General features: G+C 40.5%; 1 protein-coding gene and 1 long non-coding RNA gene across 32 annotated transcripts in view; one reads left to right on the forward strand and one right to left on the reverse strand.

The window, feature by feature from the left end:
• Window positions 1-18767, forward strand: part of RABGAP1L (RAB GTPase activating protein 1 like) — a 245480-nt gene extending 226713 nt beyond the window's left edge. For 21 of the 26 annotated variants that reach the window (XM_065070826.1, XM_065070831.1, XM_065070830.1 and 18 more), the window contains 7 exons: window positions 3577-3669; window positions 10886-10996; window positions 13366-13470; window positions 14622-14705; window positions 15192-15263; window positions 16635-16832; window positions 17154-18767. In XM_065070826.1, coding sequence (XP_064926898.1) covers window positions 3577-3669; window positions 10886-10996; window positions 13366-13470; window positions 14622-14705; window positions 15192-15263; window positions 16635-16832; window positions 17154-17309 — 819 coding nt within the window. In that variant the 3' untranslated portion in view covers window positions 17310-18767. Of the gene's footprint in view, window positions 1-972; window positions 993-3576; window positions 3670-3962; window positions 7050-7723; window positions 7899-10885; window positions 10997-13365; window positions 13471-14621; window positions 14706-15191; window positions 15264-16634; window positions 16833-17153 lie in introns of those variants that run through there. The other 5 variants (XM_065070835.1, XM_065070838.1, XM_021285711.2 and 2 more) reach the window with 3 other exon arrangements.
• Window positions 1-23097, reverse strand: part of LOC102095382 (uncharacterized) — a 33137-nt gene extending 10040 nt beyond the window's left edge. Inside the window, exons 1-5 of one of the 6 annotated variants that reach the window (XR_010474050.1) lie at window positions 18835-23097; window positions 12043-12213; window positions 2128-10292; window positions 1342-1495; window positions 296-744 (exon numbers count right to left, since the gene is read on the reverse strand). This is a non-coding gene — a long non-coding RNA (uncharacterized LOC102095382). Of the gene's footprint in view, window positions 1-295; window positions 1496-2127; window positions 10293-12042; window positions 12214-18834 lie in introns of those variants that run through there. The other 5 variants (XR_010474051.1, XR_010474053.1, XR_010474052.1 and 2 more) reach the window with 5 other exon arrangements.
• Between the last annotated feature and the right edge of the window lie 982 nt (window positions 23098-24079).

Raw genomic sequence — 24079 nt, forward strand, 5'->3', positions numbered from 1 at the left:
GCATAGCAGTGACTGCAAGGATCAGGAGAGCACTGAGTCAGTTTCTTCATATGTTTTTGTTACATTAAAGATTTATTTTGGCCTAATAAAGTGTTTAAATAGAGCTATATTATCCTTCTTTGAACCTGATTTAGTTGCCTTTTAAATATGAAGTATTAATGAGAACAAATTGATACAACTTTGAGCATGAACTAAGATGATGTGTGTGAACTGAAATTTGATGTCGCTAACCTGCTGTCTGAGGCTCTGTTTAAAGCTTATAGTCCTTTTGTGACACACTTTGGAGATCCAAGTGTTATTTTGAAATTAACTTGCTTTTAATATTGTTTTAAATCATAATGTGAAGAAAATCAAGTACCCACGCGTAACGCGGGTATCCTCAATAGTGGCACATGTATTAACAGCAGTGATTTGTGTTGGTGCTTCTGGTTGCATGCAGGGGCTGAGCCAGGTCTGAGTGAGCTCAGCCTGAGCTCAGGCTGGTCCCATCACCTCTAAACCAGGTTCCCAGGTGTCATATGTGCTTAGAGATGGTCCTGCTTTGCAGCAGCAGGAGCAGCCTGGGCTTGCTGGGTCCTTGTCATCGCAGCCCGAGATGTGGGTGATGGATGGATGGAGGGAGGGGGAGCTGGGCTGCAGGGAGGGACACACGGTGTAACCCTGTCTGCGGAGGGGTGCACGTCCCTTGCCTCGTCTTCAGATATCAAGCAAATCCATCACCAGTGAAACAGCAAATTAAGTCATCTGCTTCAAAGGATGGGAAAGAAAAACATTGCATGGTTGGTTAATTGGCGCTTTTTTTTTCCCCTTCTACATTGAGGTGAGAACTAGAGAGGAATAAATATTCAGAGTGCAGAGATCACAGAATTTAGAGTGATGGGACAGTGTATTTTTGGCGTGTTTATGCAGTGCTGGATAGAGAAAAGAAGTGGCACTCCGGGAAGGAGACCAGTCAGTCTGGCGTTGCAGTGGTGCTGGAAATCAGAAATCAGGTAATAGGATTTTTCTGTCTGGATCAGCCTCTGGCTGTCTGCAATATGTTCAGGAAATCACTTTGTGTTTCCATTTCCTTGGCTGTCAAATGGACATAATGATAACTACATCCTCTGAGTGCCTCATTACAACAAAAAAACATTTTGGAGGAAGGAGTGGTAGATATGTGATTTATTAACCCAGCAAGGTTGGGCTGAACTGTCTAAACAGCTAAAGAAACGGCAGGATGAGGGAAAGGTCTCCTGGAGCTGAGTGGTGCTCGACACGCTGCCAGAGCAGGTGGGGCAGATCTGTCCAGCCCTGTCTGAACAGGGGGGCAGCTAAAACCAAAGTGTTTTTGTTTCTTACCTGCCATGTATCACCTCACTGCGATGACTCCTTCAATGCAGTAGCTTGTTGGTTGTTTTTCAGAAAGAGGTTTTTGCTTGTTCAGTTCTTCTGCTTGGGTGTTTTATTAAGATGCTGCTTCTGTACATACAGCTAGTTGTGACATGATTTTATGCTTGAACACAATAAAATAAAACGAGTCAAGGAGATAACATACTGAGATAAACAGATGAGCCATGTTTATAAACCATAAGAGTCTCCTAAATTTGATAGCTATCAGTTCTAGCCAATACACCTTGTGATGCTAAAGAAAGAAGAAATCAATATTGCAGAAGCTTTTGCAGAGACTTTATGTGCACACTCTGTTCAGGAGCAGCCCATGAAGACTGAAGCATCGCTAGCACTATGCACGCACTTAGGCAAGGGCTTACAGAGAATTCCCTTGTCGAATTCACCAACTGTTTCAGGGAATTAAATTAGGGAATATGGAAATGGGCTTTTAAATATTTTTTTTTTCTCCATGTATCAGTGTATGCCCAGTAGTAGGAAGTGCTATAATAAATTATCAAACTCCCTTGAGTCATGCAGCTGAATGGACAATAACAGTGAAGCACAGTCTCTGCCAAAGTTATTAAGTATACCTGCTCAAGTTTCTATTTTAAGTGGATTAGTATGGACTGGCTTTCTAATAGGGATTTTCTCCCTCCCAGCCCCTTAAAATAGACTTTCTCTGTATTTAGGTACTATTTTTCCAATTAAGATGAGGTTGTAGAACAAATAGATACTAAAATGCATAAATCAGGATACTTTTCAAAAAGCATGGAAGAGATAAGGGACGTCAACCCCCTGGGCACGGTCCTCCTCACAGCTGTGGATTACAATTTAAGAAAGTAAAGGAGAACATATAGGGAAGAACTGGTTGGTGAGAAGAGTTACCAGGCATTAGGAAATAGTTGTGAATTGTCAGCGAGTGGAAACAGGGACTGTGAAGAGGGTGGAGGGCAGAGGTAAATGAAGGAGCTGACTCTTGTTCTCCACTGCTCACCATGCGGTTTGTGATGTGATATGTTCAGATGAGATTTTGGTGGTGTTCAGGCAGGTGAGTAAGTGCCAGATTGGCTCTGTGCACGTTAAATTCTGCCTTGTCTCAATAGAGAATACAAGATGAAACTGGAAAAATAAGGCAGCGATGGATGTGCAATTGGTTCACTTTATTTAGAGGACTGCTCTGAAATGATTTCTTATTTGTGAATATTAAGTAGCCTCAAGATTTTCAAGCTAAGACAAAAAGGGCTGGGTTTGCATCTTCAGTGTTGCTCTGTTGAAACGTAAAAACGCACCTTTCATTTAATTGTTTTCATGTCATTGTACTTTGTGCTATTAAGAGTCATCAAACTGAAATTCTCTTGTATGTTTGTCCAAAGTGCTTCATGTTTTTATGTTTACCCTTTTCTCTTTGCTCTCTTTCGAGGGGATGGTTTCAGATTTCATCAGTAATTGTGGGCATTAGTGCTGCTTTACGAGTGCTCCCAGTGCACCGAGCTTTGCAGATCATGGTTTCACATCTTCTCCCTGTACCTGCCAGAGGCCTCTGCAGCGACACTGAGCACCTGGCTGGTCCCTTCCTGTGCTGCAGAGGAAGGAGGTATTGGGCTGGAAACCAGTAAAGGGAGAACAACACCAGAACTACGTGTAAACACGTATCTCTGCTCATTGGCAGGAATTTTTTGCCCTAAGGCAAGGTGACAGCAGCACGTCCTCACACCAGGAGTCAGCTAGATGCGATCGAAATAGACAAGGGGGACAGACAGACACAGAACAGATCTGGGAAAAGCAGATTGTCCAGTCCTTTTGTACAAATGCCCCTTTTTTCTAATCTCACTTTTACCAGTTTGCTTTCTAAGGCATTGTTTTTGTGCATCATACTTATCAAAGCGTATTTTCCTCTTCCCTGTTCTCTCCTGTTCATGTTTTTTTTCCATCTTGTTACTCTTATTAATATGTCCCTACTTCATTCTTGTTTTCCTTTGAATATCTGAGTAATGAACAACAGTAGGCGCAGAAAGATGGCTTTCAGTGGGAACTGTGTTGTGAGTATTTGCTGAGTAGTGAAAGGGGGGGCAATGGGGAGTGACTTTATTCAGCACCGGCTTTCCAGCACTTTCCTTGGCTTCCTGTCTGCCAGGAGAGCTTTCAGACGACCTTTCCGGTATTCTTCTGGTCTTTACATGCATGTTTTCCAAATCTGTTCCACAGGTGCCAACCAAAAAGCTGAAGAAATATGAGAGAGAGTACCAAACAATGCGTGAGAGTCAGCTGCAGCAGGAAGATCCTATGGACAGATACAAGGTACGGGAGGCACTATAGATGCTATATGGGAACCTGTTTCCTCAGCTGAATCCCACGGGGAGTGAGCTGGTCCCAGTGGTTATGTCGAGGCGCGTGTGCTGCACTCATGTCCCCAGGAAGGGCCGATGCAGATCTTAGGGAAGTTAAGCGGCAGGTGAAATTCATCCCCTTTCTTGAACAAGCATTTTGAACGCTTGGAGTTAGTGGGGTTTTTTTCCAGGAATATTTCAATCACAATTTGTAATTCTCAAGACATCTGCAAGTAGCCACATATAATATTTTTCTTCTTTCAGTTTATATGTTTGTAGGTAACTCTCCTGCTGTTGCACTTTTACGGGAGATCTTCATGAGACGCAGAAACAAAGGGTGATTCTCAGCTACAGACACAAAAAGGAGAAAACACACAGTGTTCTAGCACAAGCTGTGTGCAGTGGCATCCACAGAGACTCTCGGAAGATGAACTCTTCCTTGACTGATATGATTCTTGGTATTCATCTCTGTTTATATGAAGTGTTAGTGGTTTTTTGTTAATATAATGCCTAGTACAGTGGGATCCAGAGCTCTCCTGAGGTCCCAAGGTACCACTGCAATAGAATTAGTAGTAATAAATGTTCTGCTTTAAAGCAGCAGAGAAATAAAGGTTCAGTTATTAATATGATAGTTTGATAGTTCACCAAAAAAGAATAGTTCTTTAATTTGGATCAGCGTTGCTTATCTTTCCAATGTATTTGCTTTTATTGTCACTGCTACATTCTGCTGCCATCGATTTTTTGTATGTGTGCCTCTAGGCACATACTTCACTTAGTGTTCAGGATCCACTTATTGTTTACCCTGTTTTGAAAAATTGAGCTTTCTTTAGGTGACGTTGCCAGAGATGAGGCACTTTACTGCCCATTGCCCAGGTTAGCTGGGAACTGACATTGCTTTCCCATACCTGTACTGTTTACCTGCTGTTCTTCATTGTGCCTTAATACGTTAAGTGACGTTGCAGTTGGTACAGTCTACAAGGAGCGTGGAGTAGTGAATAATCATACAAGGTGCAACAGGTTTACCTGGTCTGTGAATGCAAGGAAAGTGCTCCATGTTCAAAAAACCACAGGATGAAAATCTGTAGTGACTGTGCCGTAATTCATAAATGCGATGAGATAGTTACAGGTACAGAGAAAATAAAACTGACTATATTTTTTAAGTATTTACCTGTGAAAAAAATATGTTTTGAGTGTAGTTCTTTTCATGTCAAAGGGTGCAGATATTATTGTTGGTGAGAACTGGGATTGCTGTAGCAGTTGATAATCAATAGCAAGTCTGACCTATTTAGAAAAAAACACAACCTGCTGCTGACTATTTTTCCAGTAGTTCGCTTAGTGTGGAATTAAACTAATACTTAGAAAACAAATAAGGCTTCTTTGAAGCTGTGTGGAGGCACATTAACTAGTTAATTTTGGGCGATGGGTGGTGAAGAACATTATGCCCAAGCTGCAAATGAGGACACAGAAAGTGACTCTTTGGCCGCTGATTATGTGAGTCACTGTCACAGTCAAGATCCCAGCCCGAGGTTCTGGCTTGCACTTTCAAGAATCTGTGTGTCGTTTTATATTAAGCCGGATTGGGTCTGATCCTCTTAGCGATGCTGTGATTAGAGTGTCCCTGTAACTGGTTAGTTGCACATTAAGTTCAAAGTTCGGATGCATTCTTCAGCTGATGGGTGTCATGGAGAAATGCTTGTAAGTGCTCTCTGTTCCTTTTCTTGCTTTTTGGATTTTATTAGTGTGTCAAGCTGAGGATGGTAGGAATTGACATTTCAAGAGTGTTTCCAAAGGGCAGCAGGAAACGCAAGTAGTGTGGATCCTTGCAGGCAGAAAATAGGGAGCCAGTTTCGCTTGTCCGTTAAATGATCACTCTGCAGCCCGTGTGTTTAGGAATCCATTTCATTTTGGCAGCATCACCGCTAGGCTTTGCCCAGCTGGGCTTGGTTTGGGAAAGGACTGAGCCTATGCTGCTGAAAAGCCAGTATAGCCTCTGAGCACAGTCTTGCTGTGAGCTCCCTCTGGACTTACGTGCTCTCTGTGCCCTAAAGGACTACATCCTTGTAATTTTTACAGTTTTCCGTCCCAGAACAAAACGAGTTTTTGGTTTACTGCCCAAGGAAGGGATGTTTCTTGGATGGGATTGCTGGAGTAGAGAACTCTATAGAATATTCCTCTTATAGGTCAAGCAGGAAACAGGCTTTCAGTCTGTTAATAGTTTTTAGTTATAGTTGTGTTGTTTGCAGCGTGTTACAGTATTTATTACCAACAGAGATTTGTCAGGACAACAGAGACACTGGCACTTCCGAGTTGCAGTGATGAACGATGTCTTGAGTAAGACACCTGCCTGTGACATGGCCCTCAGTGGAAGTGGCTCAATGGGCTTTTGGGAGAGCAGGTGACAGGCCGTGTGGTGGCAGCGGGGCCCAGGCTGCCCTGCTGCCTCCTCCTCCCGCTCCATCCCTGCTGTGCACAGAGAACTCACCGGAGCTGGCGCAGCTGGCGCTTGCGGGTCTGACCTTCACCCCGGCGTGCAGGGAGATGGGGACTTGAGCAGCCTCCCCGGGGATCTCCAGGGTGGAGATGCTGCCTGCCCGAGGGCAGCTGGGTATGTCCAGGCAGGGGAGGGCTGCTCCAGTCCCACCCACCCCAAAGTCTCCATAAATTCCAGAGAAGGGCTGGTTTTGTGACATCCAGCCTGCCATCCAGCTGTGTTACATGCCAGAGGGGTTCCTGCCCAGCTCGTATTTCATGTTGTGATTTGACTTACCAAAAGAACAGGAGTAAAGAGTGCCAATTAATTTTGGAGTTTATTTCCTTCTGTATTTACAAGTATTATCTAGGAAAAGTGTCATATTTATGGATACCTTTTCACTTTATTTTCTGTGGCTTATAACAATTTATCATTCACATTTTTGTCAGATAGATTTTTTTTTTTTTAAAGGTACAAAAGTAAATATATTTTCAATTGCTGTTTGTCACCGAATTTCATTACTTTTGGTTAAAATAAATTCCAAATTGCCTGTAGAAGCCAGGAAGAAAAGTGAGTTGCACGTGCAAAAAAAAATATAGCAATATAGTTCAGATTGGTCATATATTATGGGGGTTTTATCTGTGTTTGAGAACATCTCATGTAACAGGGTTTTAGTGATTTAATGAGAAATTGCTGGAGTTGAGCTTGTGGCTTCTCTTTTTGAAATAAAGAGGATATAACCATACAGAGAAGGGCGGGAGTTTTGCAAGCAGACCCTGCTTGTGCACACAGTTCTGTTCTGAGTGTAGAAAAGCCTTTTCCTCTGTGGACCATGTTGTGCAACAGACAAGTTGTCTGTCTGAATAAATGTGTCATTTGGATGTAATAGCCTTTTGTGTGTTTGAAGTGGAAGCAAAATTAATACACTCATAATTTTTATTCAGCCATGGTAACTGAATGGTAAATAGAATGAGGAAAAACAAAAGCCTTGATGTGGGTTGTTGTTTGTTTGTTTGTGGTTTTTAAAATAGTGTGCTGGGGCGCTTTTGGGAATGCTGCTTCAGAGTCAACACAGAGAACACAAACCACCTCCAGGAGCCTGGGCATTGCTTCCCAGGAGAGGTTTCCTGGATAGTTGCTGTAAAAGCCTTTTGGCTTTCTAGATGGAGGTTCAGAGGGTTTTCCTTCAGAGCTCCTCCACAATCAAGAGCCCTTTCCAATGGGCTTATGAAGACTTCACTTTGCCCACGTCCAGAAAAGTGAATTTTAACCACTGTTTTCATTCCACCCTTGAGGATCTGTTCGTGCCCAAACATCTAGGGTTTGGGTGTTTGCTCAGCAGGAAATGACACTGAATTGCTTAACAAGGTTTGTGCCTCGTTACACCCTGCCTGAGCAGCAGCACAGAGAGGATGCATCATCGCCACTAATCTTGTCAGGAATTGCTCCTCCGTGCTGGCTGGGAGGGAACAGAGGGTGGAGTTCAGCCTTTCCTCTTCCCAGGCTGAGGTTTGCCTGCCACTTTCAATTTGCCACCTTCTTTCCGCTCAGTGTGTGGTGGAAGCTGGAGCATATCCTCTCTAAAACTCACAACTAAAAACCCACTGAAGAATCAGCAACTTTTTTTTGGTTTTGTTGTCTTTGTTGGTATTAAAAATTATTTTATATCCTGTTCTCACTGTCTTACACCAATGGTTGAAAGCAGTATTTGGTCTGTGACTTTACAGGAGGTAAGTTTATTTGTGTTTGTATGTATCAGCGGTGTTTGTCCCTTTTGGAAATGCAGTATCCTCCTTTTAAAAGCCAAGCAGAGTTCAGCAGCTGCCTTGTGGAACAGGAAGGAGGAATTTAGGGAAGAGGAATCTCTTATTTTACTGTTTGCAGAAACCGAGCAATGCCGAGAGAAGGAAATCACTGTCATAGTAATGTGTCAGTGGTGTGCAGAGAAAAAAGGCAGGGAGCTGTCTGTTTACACCAAGGACAAATAGCAGGTCTGACGAGCTGGGTTATGCCAGGTTACAAAATGCTGCCTGTGATGCGAGTCCTGCTGTAACGAACCAGCTCCATCTGTTGAACTTTATGCATTGCAAAATGGTATTTTATAAAACCCTGTAAATATTTCAGAATCATCGAAAATAGTTTGTTTATATATTAACCTGCTTTCAGTCAAACCAGCACAAGCGCTGTTTGCTATTTTCGTCTTCAACGGGTAACGTTAGGTTTTATCTAGACTTAAGCAGATTAAGAGTTTCCTCCTGAGGAAGGAGGCAGTTTTGCACTGCTAGATCTTGGGGGAGGAGCTGGAAAAGAGAAACCATCTAATCGCGAGTACTGCCCTGTGTGGAGGAAGAGTAGAGGTGGCCCTGTAAGAGCCTTTCAGCTGGAAATTAAAAGTATGGGAACGAAATAAGAACATCTCTTAGCTATTGACTGGATGCACAAGGTAAGAGATCTTTAACTTACGAACAGTGTGCCATGTACATTCTAGTTTAAGAGGAGGATAGCGCATTTCCAACCACGTAGCTTGCTTACCCACTTGTCTGCGAATGCAAAGCAGGAACTTCCAACTTCACATTGTGCGGCTTGCTTTGCGGACACTGAAGCTTTTGGCAAAAGCATAGCAAAAATGTTCAAGCAAACTTCTTTCGGCGTTATTTTGTGGAAGTCTTGAGAATTTGCGAATTTCTTCCTCTAAGCAACATCCCTATGAAAAGGTATTGGTGCTGCAGCACCTGGCAGCAATACTGTCCTGATCTGGTCCTGATCTGGTCCCAGTGTTTAGGTGAACTCAGGTCTGACTACTGCTCGCTGGCAGTATGTGTCTATAAAAATCACCATTTCCAAGACTGTCTGAACAAAATACAGAAATTAAGACATACTGGAGCCTTATTAAAGACTGCAAATTGGTTTTACATTTTGAAGATTATATTAACCTTACAGAAGAAATTTACCTTTGAAAATTCCTTGTCCCAAGCAGAATACAGTGCAATTAAAAAGATCCCCAGAGTTATGTGTCTTTTAGCAGGGGTTATTTTAACTGTGTTAAAACAAAAGTATTTTACTTACAGTTTCTGGAACAAAACAAGTTATTTAAAGTACAGTCTTTTGGAAAGGAAACAAACTTACTTTCCTGTACAGGGCAGTGCGTAGTTACCTTGCACAATAGGGTCGCATTAAGGAGAGAATATTTGCAGAGGTTCAGCTTCCTGCCACAGAGGAAGCTCCCACACAGAAGAGACCTTTTTTAGCATCCTCTTAGGGCTTTAGTTTAAGACAAACATGCAAAAATTTCTTGCAATAGAAATGAAAATTGCAGTTTCATGGTGATGAGCTTGGAAAGAAAAAAATATCTGAGCATAGCTGGCAAGCAGGAGGAAGTGAAGACAAATGAATAATGTGCTTATGCAAAGAAACCACATTTTGTAGGAAGGCACTCACTGAACAGCTCTTGGAAATTTTTTGTTGTGGAAATTTTTTGTTGTCTTAAGTGCTGACATATATTCCTTTTTACTGTTGTTTGGTTTTGTTTTTTTTTCTTGGAGAACATAACTTACCTTTCAAGTGAACACAGATCCTTTCTGAAATCTCAGAGTGTAGGTTATTGTTCCTCCACCTATGAGTTTCCACATGAACTTGGTATTTTTCTTGAGTGTCCATAGTGCACAGATTCCCTTTGCCGTCTCTTTTGGTATGAAAGACAGACCATCATTGTGTGACCGAAGGCCAGCTCATTTTTTGCTCTCTTACAGTCTGAGGAGTGCACCTGTGTGTGCCTCACCTGGCTGTGTTCTGGAAGCCCACTGACCCACAGACATCTTTTGAATATGATTCTGTTGCTTAGCCCCAGAAGAACTGTCACCAACACTGATTTTTAAAAAACATGAATTAGTAACAATTCTGTTCATTCTTCTCTGGTGTACTTACCTTCTCTAGTTAGTGCTCTAGGTAGTCACTGCCCGTGCGGAGTGGGTAGGGAGCGCAGTGCAGGAGATGACCAGCGCCTGTGGTCTCCAAGTTCTGCATTCCGTGTTGCCGTGCATTGCCCATCAAGCGGGTTCTGGGCCGTGCCTGGGGTTGGGGAATGAGGTCCCCTCTCCATCTGGCACTTTTTTTCAGCACATATCCTGAAAAACATGCACCGATGTCAATGATACGAGTTACAAAGAAAGTGCACAAATGGCAACACCAACTTTGCAAGCAGTAGGGAGTTCCTTGCTAAATGCTGTTCTTTACTTGGTCCCACAGAAGGTGGGAAGTTGGCACTAGATCATCTACAAAAGGGACTACTTTTATGGATTCCTGCAGACAAAATTTTGTAAAATGGTGCAGGACAGCTTTCTACTGGAAACATTATTATGAGTTATCTCTTAACTGGTCCCTGTTTTGCTGCTGGGTGGGATTTTATCTGCCTGATTTCTTTTGATGATGAGCAAGCAGAAACTGAGTGCTTTTGTGGAGAGGACTGTGTTTACTTTTGACAGAGAAACCCTACAATCAGTGTGTCCCTTATGTGACACAAAAATAACCATCGGGATGTAAGTGGAATTGCTGCATTTGCACTGCCAGCTTAATTCACTGTTGTTTCCCAGAGCAGCAGTCCTGTCTTAATGTGCACTCTTGCCTTCTCAGTGTTTTCCACACACAATATACTCACTTATTGCTCTTTAATATTGATAAGGATTAACTTCCTTTTCTGGTTGTTCCTTTCTTTCTGCAGAGGGAAAACCGCAGGCTCCAAGAAGCAAGCATGCGGCTGGAGCAGGAGAACGATGACCTTGCCCATGAGCTCGTAACAAGCAAAATTGCCTTACGGAATGACCTGGACCAGGTAACACTAACAGAGATGGGTCCCAGCTCAGGCTTGGCAACACCATTTTTGGCAGCCATGCCTTGTGTTAAAGTGAAGCATGGCCACAACATTAAAAGTATAATTACTTGGGCTTTTATTTTCCTGACAACCTCACTTGTAGTTGCAGTCAGAAAAGCTGGATTTCCATGTGCACATAACTGTAGCAATTCAAAGTGGCGTCTTAACAACACTGACTGCAGCTTCTCTGTTGTGGATTGTTTCAGAAAATGCAAGCCACAACCTTCAGGCAGGTTGATACCTTTTAAAAGGTATCACTTCTTGAAAGACTAATTTCAAGGGAAGTTGCCTTGCAGAATGTTTGAGAATGTTTGCCACCTTACGTGGAGCTGTTTTTCACAGCAGTTTTAGTACAGCCAGCAGAATTCAAAGATAATGAAGTGGCATGGCACCAAAAATTAGAAGGGCTCCTGGGTGTCCTTTGATAAGTGCTTTTGTTTCCCCATGAAGTCTGTAATGTGTGTGGGCAGCAACATTCAAAGCCCTTTATCTCAGGGATGACTGTCAGAGAACACTGCACTCAACCCTCCTCTTTCTGGAGTGTTTTAACAGCTACTATTAGTGTACTGAATACACGAAGGCCATACTCTGGAACACCTCGTGCTTAGTGCCTTGCTCAGTGAGGGGTGTAGTACCTCTTAGATGTAAAATATTTTCCTGCAAGAGCCTCTCAATTTCATTTCCCATAATTATTTGGTTTTCTTTATCAAACCTCAGAATTGTAAACATTGTTGACCACAGTTGTGCAATTTGTATTCCTCTTTAGTCAGATCCTTGACAGTTAGGCTCTGCTGATCTGGATCCATGGGATTCTACAAATCTGAGCCGTCTTGATGAGCAAACGCAGGCAGATAGGCGCTCTTGCAGGACAGAGTGGGCAATCTTGTGTGAAGGCCAAAAGCAGTGTGCTGAGGTGCTCTATCTTCCCCAGGAATAGCTGTACATAAAGCTGCTGCTGCCTGGCTTGTTTTTTCTCAAGTACCATGGCAGGGCTGCCAAGCACATACCTTTGCCAGTCGTGATCCTTGCTCTCCTGCCTTTTAGTAGCCTTTCTGTAGACGAGAGTGGCTCCATGAAGTTTTCCCACACCCCACCTTAGCTCACAGGCACCAAAAGAAAAGCTGTGTGCTGCTCCAAGGACAAGTGATACCATAAACCTCTGCAGCTGCTTGGAGACCCTAGAATGAACACATAGAATGACAAAAGATTTATAGTTCCTTCAAAGCATATCTTAAACAGGGCTTTCATCGAAAATATCCTTGTCATCCCTGACTTCTTTTGTTTAAGATTTTCCATTCAATTTTCCATTCTTCCACTGATTGTTTCCTTTCTCCCATACAGTCATATACACACTAGGCAGTGCAGGAATCCTCAATTGGTCCCTTCAGTCATGGCCCTGCTGGAGCTGCTTCCACTACCCACAGCTGCCACTAACACTCTCGTTAATAATTAACACTGTGGTAGATAGATAAGCTAATACCACTGGCTGTGGCAGAAAAACAAACTGCAACTCGGAGATAAGTTTTGTAGTGTTTTTTTGTTGTTTACAATACCATTTCCCCTCTTGTATTTTTAGCAAACTAGGTATTATTTGAGCACGGCTGTTAGCAGTTCTAGCACCTAGTTACTGAACAGGAGGGATGTGATGCAGTGTGTATCTCCCAGCTGGGGAGGGCACCAGAACAGATCCAGACACTGATGATCGGTGAGGACAGTGCTCACAAAACCAAAGCGTTCCTAATATGTTTCACCTTAAGCTTGACCCTTCAGAGAAAGGATTAAAATATTATTGTCCAGTACACACACAGTATCGAGTTTCTCCAGGTAATACTTATTTGCACTGATAAGCCATTTTATCTGGTGGTCCTGTTCGTCTCTTTTATACTTAAGATACAGTAAGATACAGTGCAGACACCTAACATTTTCTGCAATATCTGGCTTCCGCACTTACAGGTACAAAAATGGCATTAGTTACCTAGAGTTACACAGGAGCTAAATCATGCTGCCCTCACTTAGATTAATAATGTTCCCAACAAAAATATTCTGTACATCATTGTGTTTGATTTGTATTAGGACATAGTATCTATGCTTGTCATCTGGGCATAGGTGGCATTTGGCAAAAGTTGCACAGTTGTTGAAGCACAATGAAATAACTGAGAAAATAGCTACTTGAAAAGGGAATTTCATTTAAACAATAGCTTAAGTGAGCCATCGGAGGGCAGGAAAATGCAATCCGGGAACCTGAATCTGCAGTATTAGTGAGTGGTATATACAATGCATGTGTATTGGCACAGGTAACATCTGATTTTCACCAGTATTTCTAATTCTAGGCTGAAGATAAGGCAGATGTTTTGAACAAGGAACTTCTCCTGACCAAACAGAAACTTGTGGAGACTGAGGAAGAGAAACGGAAGCAGGAAGAGGAAACTGCTCAGGTAAGGCATCCTCCTACTTTTCCCATGTAGCAAGCAAGAAGGCATGCAGAAAAACACGAATTTGTTGCAGTTTCAAAAGGATTTTGTCTTCAAAATGCAGTCACAATTAAAAATCTACAATGCTGGGGTATTTTTTTTTTGAAGTACGTTTTCCAGTGTTTTCCTTTACTTGAGCTCCAAATGTTCAGTTTTCCATACTTGATCCTCTTCCCAGTATTATAATAATAATTTTCACTGGTGGTGAGCAACCACAACTAAGGAGCCGTGATCAGACCTCTTAATTATCTGAACAAGGAGATGGAGGAGCTGTTGCCTTTAAGAGGCCATTCTGGACTCAGCTGCTGGTTCACTGAAATAAAGCCATGAACGTTTCTCTCAAGCTAAAACCAGCGCCAGAACAGAGTTAAGAGCTGGGAGAATTTTGCTGACCAGACCTGACCTCATACTTATTTGCAAGATGTTCAATCATAGCTTTTTAATCCTGCCTATCTGATGTGCTGAACACTGACATGAACAAAAATGATACCACGGTTTTTATTTTTGCCATTTGACAACAGTGACTACAGCCATCAAATGGTAATTCTTGTATCCCTCTCAAATAGAGGTTGCTAAGTTCTCTGTTTGCTATAAACAAGGCAATGGAGGCCTCTTTCCTGCTGAAAGTGCTCTCAAAATGTAGTGGTTCTGAACAGTGGAGGAATGTGTTAGCTGTCTTTTAACACAGTACCACTCTGTACTTCTGTTACAGAGAGGAGTGATGGTGCTGAGAGAGTCTTCTCCCTGTTTCATCTCCAAATACACAATCTCTCTGCCCTTACCTGCTGTGACAGTGTGCAGAAAAACAAAATCTGTAAAATCCACTTAATAGCAGTGCTTGTTTTGTGTTCTGTGGACCACTCTGCACCACCATTTAATGCAGAGAATTACCCTCCGGGAGAATTCTCTAAGCAGGGATACACTGTACAAGAGTCTAGACTTTGTGGTTCTAAATGAATATAATAAGTATTCTTAAATCAGACTTTTGTCTGAAGAACTGGAATTTGGTAAGAAAAAAGCTGTAGAACTGTTATAAACGCAAAAAGACTTTGAGAGAACAATCTGATGACACATTTTGAGACCTTACTATGTAACCTCTCTCCTTCAATTCCTAGCTGAAGGAAGTCTTCAGGAAGCAGCTAGAGAAGGCGGAATCCGAGATTAAGAAAACCACAGCCATTATTGCAGAGTATAAACAGGTACTGTTCTGGAGACACTTCCTCATATTTATTTGTCAAGTTCTGAGGTGAATTTTCAGAGTTGCAGATCTCATCTTTACACTACATTTCAGGCTCTCAGAAAGCAATCATTCTTATTTGTCATAAATAGTTTTGTAGTTTTCCTAATAGTCTCCTAATTTAGGGAATCAGCAATAAACTGTCTTTGAGCTAATTTTAGTACTGTAGGGTGAATGCTTCTTTGCTCTGTGACATAATACAGCGTAAACATTCTAAAGCAATTAATCCATAAAACGTTCTGGTCTCCATGTTCAGGTTCTGTACTGAATATTGCCATTTTTTCAGTCTCAGCAGCAGTGGATTTGTTAAGGAGGAATGCATATACCTGAGTGAAGCAGAATTTAAGAAATGTTGGCTCTGACAAAAATAATTGTTAAAAAGCACAGTTTATATTTTACTATAGTAAACTTTAGCTAAGAGACTGCTTTCTTACTTTCTTTGCTCCAGATTTGTTCTCAGCTGAGTACCAGGCTGGAAAAACAACAAGCAGCCAGTAAAGATGAACTGGAAGTTGTGAAGGTGAGAATGATGCCTCAACATACGGGATGTTTCTAACACAAGTGTTGCTAAATGCCAGGGATACAGAACAAAACGTGAATTGCAGTCTTATGTCCACTCTGCTGCATTGATGGCCCCACATGCATTTTTCATCAGATGTAAATAAGGAAAGGGTTTATATCCTTTCACAGTTCTTTATCTTGTGTCAGACAGGGTGGGACTCTAAAACTGAAGTGCATGTAGTGCTTGGCTTTTTCCTGTTGAAATGTATAATGTGGCAAAAAGTGTAGAGAGAGACTATTTACTTGGATATTTTAATTAAATGGAAAAAAAAAAAAAAAGAAAATAAAGAAGGCTCTCCACAAGAGAAAACGTGTTGCTTCTCTAGAGTGCACAGTGGAGGAGTCAGAACTGGCTGAATTGGAAACTGTTCACATTTGAGTTTCTATAATTTAAGCAGAGTTGGTTTAAGTCACTGGCACAGTTTGGGCCATCCCCAGAATTTCCATAGCAGTTCCTTCCCCTTTTCTAACTCCCTTATCAGGAACATCCACACTAGAGGTAAATGTTTCCTCATCAGGTAATAATTCCATCCCTCTGCTCTGTCAGTACTGAGTAGGCAGAATTGTCTTCCCTCTGCTGTAGTTTCTAGTTGTTTCTTCAGTACTCATGCTGAACCGGATCTTTTGCTTTATGTTATTATTAAAAAAATAATAATTCTGGGATTGATGTTCTGTAGTCTGCTGAAATAATTCAATATCTCATTTTAGTTTGTGCAAGCCAGGCCAGCTGTGCTACTTCTTCAGCCATGAGTAACTGGTTCCCCTCTCCAGGCAGCACAAGAACCTTACTGTTGTGTGTCAGATGTCACTGGCAAAAAGGGACAACTCCTGTGATGCTGAACAAGCACCTGCAGGACAGTACTGGCCCTTGCAGTGAGCACAGGCTGCTTGCTTGCTTCTGGAAACATGGAAAAGCTACCTGGCATTCTTTAAAATATCAAAATCTGTATTAATTTGGTCACATGCTTTTATGGAAGACTAAAAGTTCCTAGAGTGTAATTTATTCTTCTGAATTGTGCTGGCATAAATACTGCAAAAGATTACAGTACTTTGGTAGCAAGAGGGCTTGAGTAAGTCTAACCTAGGAGCAAAGCCTCTGGGCTTAGACAGAGCATACGGAGTAGATTTCAGGCATTTTTATCTTGGTTAATATACCCTGGAAATTGTTCATGAGCTTCTCAAATTCTTTTCAAGTCAAATCTGAGAACTGCAGTACTAGATAGTTCAAGATTACTGACAGAAAGGCAGTCTAAGCTTAAAAATGGCTCTTCCAGGAAGCACAGCAACTCCTGTTAACATGGATTAAAAGTGAGCTTTCTGGGTATTTCAGGGTAAAGTGATGGCCTGCAAACACTGCAGTGAGATTTTCAGTAAGGAGGGGGCACTGAAGCTGCCTGCTGTAAGCACGGATAATAAAGGCATAGAAACGGATGATGAGAAGGACGCACTGAAGAAGCAGCTGAGAGAGATGGAGCTGGAACTTGCACAGACCAAACTGCAGCTTGTGGAAGCCAAGTGCAAAATTCAGGTATGTGGATTCCAAGTACAGCAGGGCAGTTTCCTTAACCTCATTGTGCTCCATCCAAATTACGCTGAATCATGCAAAAAAAAGGTTCCAAAAGGGAAGATATACCTGTACCACTGTGTATCCGTGAACTCCTGCAATGCTTTTGTCTTAAAAAAGAAAGGAGGTTTTCACTTGTATATTTTTCTGCAATTTCAATCTGCCTACTCTCCCCAGTGCCTGGGAGATTGCAAGGAAAGTGCTGGATTGCAGGGACTGAGTTTGAAGGTGCTTTTTTATTAATTAATTGGTTTTTGATTGATTCTGACTATTGTGCTTTCTTAGGAGCTGGAGCACCAGAGAGGAGCCCTTATGAATGAAATCCAAGCTGCCAAAAACTCTTGGTTTAGCAAAACCCTGAACTCTATCAAAACGGCCACAGGCACCCAGCCACCGCAGCAGCCTCAGCCGCCCCTGCCACCCAAGGAGGGCAGCACATAGTTCCAGCCAGAGCCGACACAAGAGCACAAAGAACAACACAACTGGAACCCTGGGGGATTCTTCCAGTGGTCTCTCCTCTTGGGGAAAGGACAAAAGGCAGGAGTGCAGGCTTGAAGTGAAATTCTTCAGTGTTTTTTGTTCATTCTGATGTGACCCTTTTCAAAAGGGAAAAAAAAAATAATTCCTGTTTTATGTTGAATTCTTACTTCCCAAACTGCCTTGCTGAAAGCCACGTTCTGATACCTTCATACTTTTACACTTTATTTTATATGACTAGATGTTAAATAAATACTTCAAAACTAGGTCTTTAATACATTACTAATTATTCAAAGTTATTTTTATCTTGCATAGAAGGTTTTTTCTTCTTCTGGAGGAAGAGAGAGAATGTAAATTGTAAAGTACTGACACACAATCTCTTCATAGAAAGCACAGTGTAAGAAGTACTAGTGTGTGTGCGGGTGTCTAGGATAACTCACGCCCTGGGACCATCTCAGAAGTCGATGGCAGTGACTGCGTCCTGCAGAGAAGCACTTTTTGTAAAGCTTAGACCATAGCAAAGATAGTCGCGTGCTCTCTTTGCACAATTGTTTATGAGCTTCCCTGGTGATTTGTTAGTTCTGATTGTTTTTTCTTCAGAAATGCAAGTAGTGAAGTTCTTTGTAGCACTGTTGTTTAAAGGCTATTTACAGCTGAACTGGAATTTAACATAAAGTTATCTAGTTCTCTTTTTTATTTAATGTTTATACTAAGAATTCCGAGAAATAATTCCTTCCACTGGGATAAAGGGAAAACTGTTCAGCATTTTGGATGTTTTTGCTGAGAAGCAAAGACCTTGCATTGTTTTGACCTCTTGTAAATCCTGTGCGATAAAAAGTAGGTTTTGTGAATAAAACTAATGAAAACCTTTCCCTGGGTCTACAAATTTTGAATTTGACACTGAAATGAGGCATCAAATAAAAAACCCAAAAAGCCTGTGCTGCACTGATACATAAAACATCACACAATATCTGTTTACTATAAGGATTTGATTAGGAAATGCAACATTGGTGTTACTTATTTTTATAAAAACAAACATTTTCAAGTGGAATACAATACCTCGACTTTCCCATGGGGTAGACTTCTCTGATGATTCGCAAACCTGCCTGGTTGTTTAATCTCTCTTAAGGTAAGAAAATTCAAAAGCATTTGTTCTGACTGAATATAAAGTGTTTATAGAAATACTTATTTCATGGAAAATTAAACTATTGCTCGAACTGATGGAATATTTTTTTAATTATACTTGTCATGTCTAAAGATGGTCTTGCAGGTAAATACAATTGCTGGACTAAAGGCTGTGTATTAATTGTTCCATTTACAAAATTGTTTGAGGGACATTAGTTCTGACTTTTTTTTAATTATTTTTAATCTAAGGAATGCCATATCTTGTCAGTTTTGTACAATAAAATTCAACGGTACCCATCTTGTGCTTTGTTGTCAAGCTTAATTGTGAATTACTTTAAACAGGGTAGTACAAATTTAATGTTACCTGTGCCAAAGGAAGTCAGCTCTTTGAAGTAGAGATCAAAATACAGTCACTATCCTGAGACTGCTATCCTGCAACGAAATTCTCTCTTCTAAATGTACAGAGATAAAAAAAAACGTTGGTATTTTAAAATGCAGGAACAGTGATTATCTGGAAATACTAATACAGGGGGGGAAAAGCAGAAGGAATTTCTTTTGCAAAGATTAGGAAAGATCATTTTCGCTGGTCAGTTTGTTGCTAGTAATATTTGCATAAATGTTTCCATTCTCTTGCCTGCCTAAACCTGGCATTAGTCATTCACTTACCAGTACCACCTCAAACTAAAAATAAACTGCATAATAAATATTGAAGTGACATTTAAGAATACATGGTGACCATCTGATGGTTACATTTTAGAGTATTGTGCCAATGAGTGACACTGATGGTTTGATAAGTATCCAAATTTTGTATTTCATTTATCATAAATGATATTTAGAAGTGGATTTAAAACCTTGATTGGAAAAATGCAGTAAAACAACAACAACTCGGAATCCCTGAGCAGCTGAGTTAACGTAACAGCTCACTGCTGCTCAAAGATCTCACCCCTCCAACTCCCAGTTGTACAGTCGTGTCCCTGTCCTTGTTATGGCACTTACTGGAGATGATTAAAAATAATTTAAAAAATATATATTTGGGTGGAATTCCCCCTTCCCCTATTAGTCTTTTGCCAAGTTAGTAAATTAAATCATCTCAAAGAGTCCAATAAGTACAAGAGGATCATGAGAGTGGGACTTCCCCAGTTCATCAAAAAAGAATGTTAAATAAGCTCACCATGTTTTGTGGAACTAGCTTCGACCCATCATCCTTCTCAGTGTAGCAGCTCTTTGACTTTGGAAGTTAAGTTTTCTGTGACAAAACCATTATTTCCTACCTGCTAGCCATGATGATTTCAAAACTTTATAGGACGGAAGCTGGCTTACATCAGCAAAAAAAGTTTCAGAAGGCACTCGCTGCATTATCACTCTTGGCAATGACATAAATGCAATAAACAATTTTCACCTTCCATCTGTAAATCCAAGGTAGTGTTTGTAGCAGGGGCATTTGGAAGAGTAATATTTATGTGGGAACTCTTGTCTGCTCAAAATTACTGAAAGAACAAGAAAATAGCTCTACGGTATTACTTTGATGAATAAGCATAGTTATATTTAGAAAGAAGAGAGGAGCAAAACGGCAGGATTAAACCAGGGAAGCTAAAATTCTACCTGCTGACTGTACATGCTATTCTGAAACTTGGCTTTCTGTGAGAAAACAAATCTGGGTTTTAATTAGCCCTTTCAGTAATATGTGACAGAGCTACCAGAATGCACATCCCAGACCGACGGATCTGTCGGGCATAGCTGGCTTATCAGTTAGCTGTTCAGGCAGAAACACTTTCAAAGTCTCACTGTAACTTATTTTCATGTGGTACTGGAACAGCCAACAGAGCTCATAAGTCTGGAGTGATAAGTATTTTTTTTTCCTCAGTCAGTATTAAACTATGAAACTTATATTAAAAGTAATTTGAATTTTATAAATATATATGTGGAGCTAAATCTCATTTTTTTTAATTTTGCTGAGAGTGCACACTGAAATAAAGCCTTTACTTTGCTTAAGGACAAACGTCTAAAGAATATTTTTTAGTACAACTGTTATATCTTGTTGGATTCTAATCTGTTCCCGAGATGCCCAACATGAGGGAAAAAAAAAACAAAAACAACAACTTTTTTCACTTTAAAAATAAGTTGTTTTTACTTTGACTGTAACTCTTTACAGGATAAATGAAGCAAGGCTAATTTAGTTATATATGGCACATCTGTGAACTAGTCTTGTATTACTTTTGTGAATCAAACTTAATGTTCTAAAGTAATAAGACATATTTCACTTAGTTCAACGAATTCTAAGTGTACTCAGAGAGTAAAACAATAAAATAGAAAATATAATCTGCGGTCTTAATCCAACAAACTGCAAAATCCCTGAGGTCTGTAAAATCAGTCTCAGGAAAGGTGGTCAGCCATGCAATCAGTACTGCCAGCTGACAAACACAGCCTTGTCCTATCCATTAATTAGTATATTTACTAATTTGCTACAGCTACATTAAATTTCTTAACTCATTAAGCATTTTTTTTCCTTGTTAGACATTTTAAGGGACTTCTCTTGCTTAGCCTTAGAAATTTCTTTTAGGATAGATGCTTTCACCTGTGCCATTGTGTTAAAAACAACTCAAAATTAAAGTAGCCATTTACAAGGGGAGATGGAGATAAAAAGAAAGTCAAGAACAGCAAGAATTCAGCCCTTTGACAAAGCATGAAGTATCCCATTGACTTCAGAGTTACCGTATCACTCACGGACTGAATTTAGTAGTAAATAATCTGAATTTACTGGCACTGCAGTATCAAAACTTGGAAGCTATATAAGACATGTTTTCTCCACAGGATCAAGGTAGGGCTGTTCCCTTCTATCTGTTAAGTAGCTGCAGTAAAATCTATGAAACTACTTGTATGTGTGAGAGAACTATGCCTCTTGTTTTGGTTTACTGTTAGACTCAGGGATAATTGGCATACTTCTGCATAATCTAATAAGCCTAAATACCTTTGGCACTGGAAACAGAAACACTCTTATCTTACAACACTGGTTTTCTTCCAACGACTACAGAGAAAACCTTAGTATGTGTTACTGTTGGAATGTGCAGATCAGGGCAGAGGTTTTTCTCTGGAGTAGGGACTGTCCCACCTGACCAGCACATTACAGCTGAACCCCATAGAGCAGGCTGCTGTGCAAACCACTGGCTGCACAAGACGTGCAATGCCAGGTATACCCAGTGCTGTGAGCACATGCAGTGCCAGGCATCACATTGTTCTTGCAAACAAAAAGGCTTGGATGAAATTATTTTTCCATCTATTATGCTAATATCCTACTGGGAGCTGTCCCACCACCACCTTCCAAGTACTAATACTAAGGGGAACCATGATGAAGCACTCAAGTTTGGGCCTGTCAAGTTAGGTTAGGTATATACCACAGCAGCCTTTAAAACTGGGCTAATCCATAGGGGTGGGTATTGGGAAACTTGAAGAATTTGCAACTGGATAAATAATACTCACCATTAACCAAGATCCTGTCTTTCCCAAGTCAGAAATCTATGTAATTTATTTCAAGATTGCGAGTTAACACGTACAGGTTAATCCTCCAGGAATACAGGGCTCTCCATTTCTCCTGGATTCCAACTGCTTTGCTACTGAATGTATTTCATGCTATTTTTACCTGAAAAAGAAAATAAAAGATATGGGTAGAGAATTAGGACATTACTTCCTCTTATTTTCTTATTTGGTGAGACTTGCTTTTATTTAACCTGTAAAGGAATATATATGTATCTTTGGAAAACTATATCTTATATATAGAATAATATATAGGAAACTGAATCACAAGGGGATAAATACATCTAAAGGAAATGGTATCATAAATTTTGTTTGTGATTTGATACCACCAAAATCCTGGGCTGTACTAATTTCCTTTCAGTTTCTCTTATTTTTATATTTTATATAATACATGGATGGTACTTCCAATGCAAACAAGAGCAGATGTTCTCAGATTTTTCTCCAGATCCCAGTTCCTACCTTTCAATAATACCTGGGCTTGGACTGGTACTGATCCCACCTGCAAAACCTGTGCCAGGAGCTCTCTTGAGCTATGGAATCTGTTGCTTTCCCATGGAAGAAGGTTTTCTGGCTTCTCTGACCTGGGAAAAGATGGCACATGAATGCAGAAAAGGGTCTAATGAAGCACGATCCAGATCAGAGTCTGCCATTCCAGGTGGATTCACTTCAGCAAATGGAAAACAGCAGCGTAAAAACTCTGACTCCACTACAATAAAGTTTTCCAGGCTTGGAGTTGATATTTGTTATATAGGTGTGTCCCAAGTAAGCAAATCCTAAAGAGTGAGGAAAAAAGAGCATCATATCAGACTTTAAACTGAGAACAATCCAGTACTGCTAGATCTTGTGTAACAAAACCACGTATTATATAAAGTATAACATGGAAATATGTGTAATGCTTGTTATTAAAAGTGCAATTCAATGTCCATGGTCACAACAAATGTTTACTTTTTTAATTGTTACAGAATTGTTTGGATCAGTACCTTGTTATCGTTGTGTGAACGATGCCTTGTAAAATAAATGGAAATGCAAACAAAACGGGAATAAGGTTCTTATTTTGACAAGCCATTTACTTAAGCTTCCACTCAAATGCAAGTGCCATAAGCACTGAAATGCTCCCAATTTCAGGATACAAAATAAAAACTGGATTTAAAATATCTAAAGAAAAAAAACCACACACACACACAAAAATACCAAAACAACACCCCCCCCCCCAAAAAAACCACCAAAAAAACCCCAAACTAAAAAAAAAACACACTACCAAAACCACCCCCCCAAAAAAAAAAACAGGCTCACAAATGCATTTATGAATCAACAAGTGTTTTCTCCTCTATCCAGAAATTAAATTATAAAGCATATAAAGCAATACCAATTTAAATTCTAAAACTATGAGCACTTCCTAATATAAAACCACAACTGAGAATAGAGAAGCTGACTAGTAGCAAAGGAAAAAAAGCACAGAAAGTTTTTGCTTGTGTATGTGGCTGCTTAACAGAAAGATTATAAGGAAACAATTCCTGACTAAGCATCTGCCCTTAACCAATTCAATAACCATGCCACAGAACTAAATTCCAGTTGACCATATTATATTTTCCAGATAAAAGTAACTAGCCCAGCTACAAATGCTATTGCTGAAGAGAGGCAGGCCAAAGCTCAGTCCTAGGAAAATTAAACATAACTGCAGTTAGTTAAGCGGATCTTTTCTGAGCCTTGCTCAACTGCAGATCTTGAAGCACTGGACCAGAGTGTTATGATAAACACTTCAGTAAGTATCTGTTAAAACTGCTTTGTGGAATGCAGCCTTGAAAAATAAATCCTTGGCTTCAGGTTCTTCTACCTTCATCTGATCTATTCTTCCCTCTGTACACATGCAAACCCAACTTTTTTACAGGTTAATTAATTCCTGAATGTTCACTTTGGAAGAGGAAACACCCCATAGCCTGTACATCAGCATGAGCTGGCATTCCATTGTTTGGTAAAACAGATATAACTGGCACCCTCTTTTAGAGTAAAAGAGATAACTGGCACCCTCTTTTAGAGAAATCTACATTCTAGTCGCTGAAGGCCTGTATTATGCCTTG

Source organism: Columba livia, chromosome 8, assembly GCF_036013475.1.
Source record: "Columba livia isolate bColLiv1 breed racing homer chromosome 8, bColLiv1.pat.W.v2, whole genome shotgun sequence".
Lineage (NCBI taxonomy): Eukaryota > Metazoa > Chordata > Aves > Columbiformes > Columbidae > Columba > Columba livia.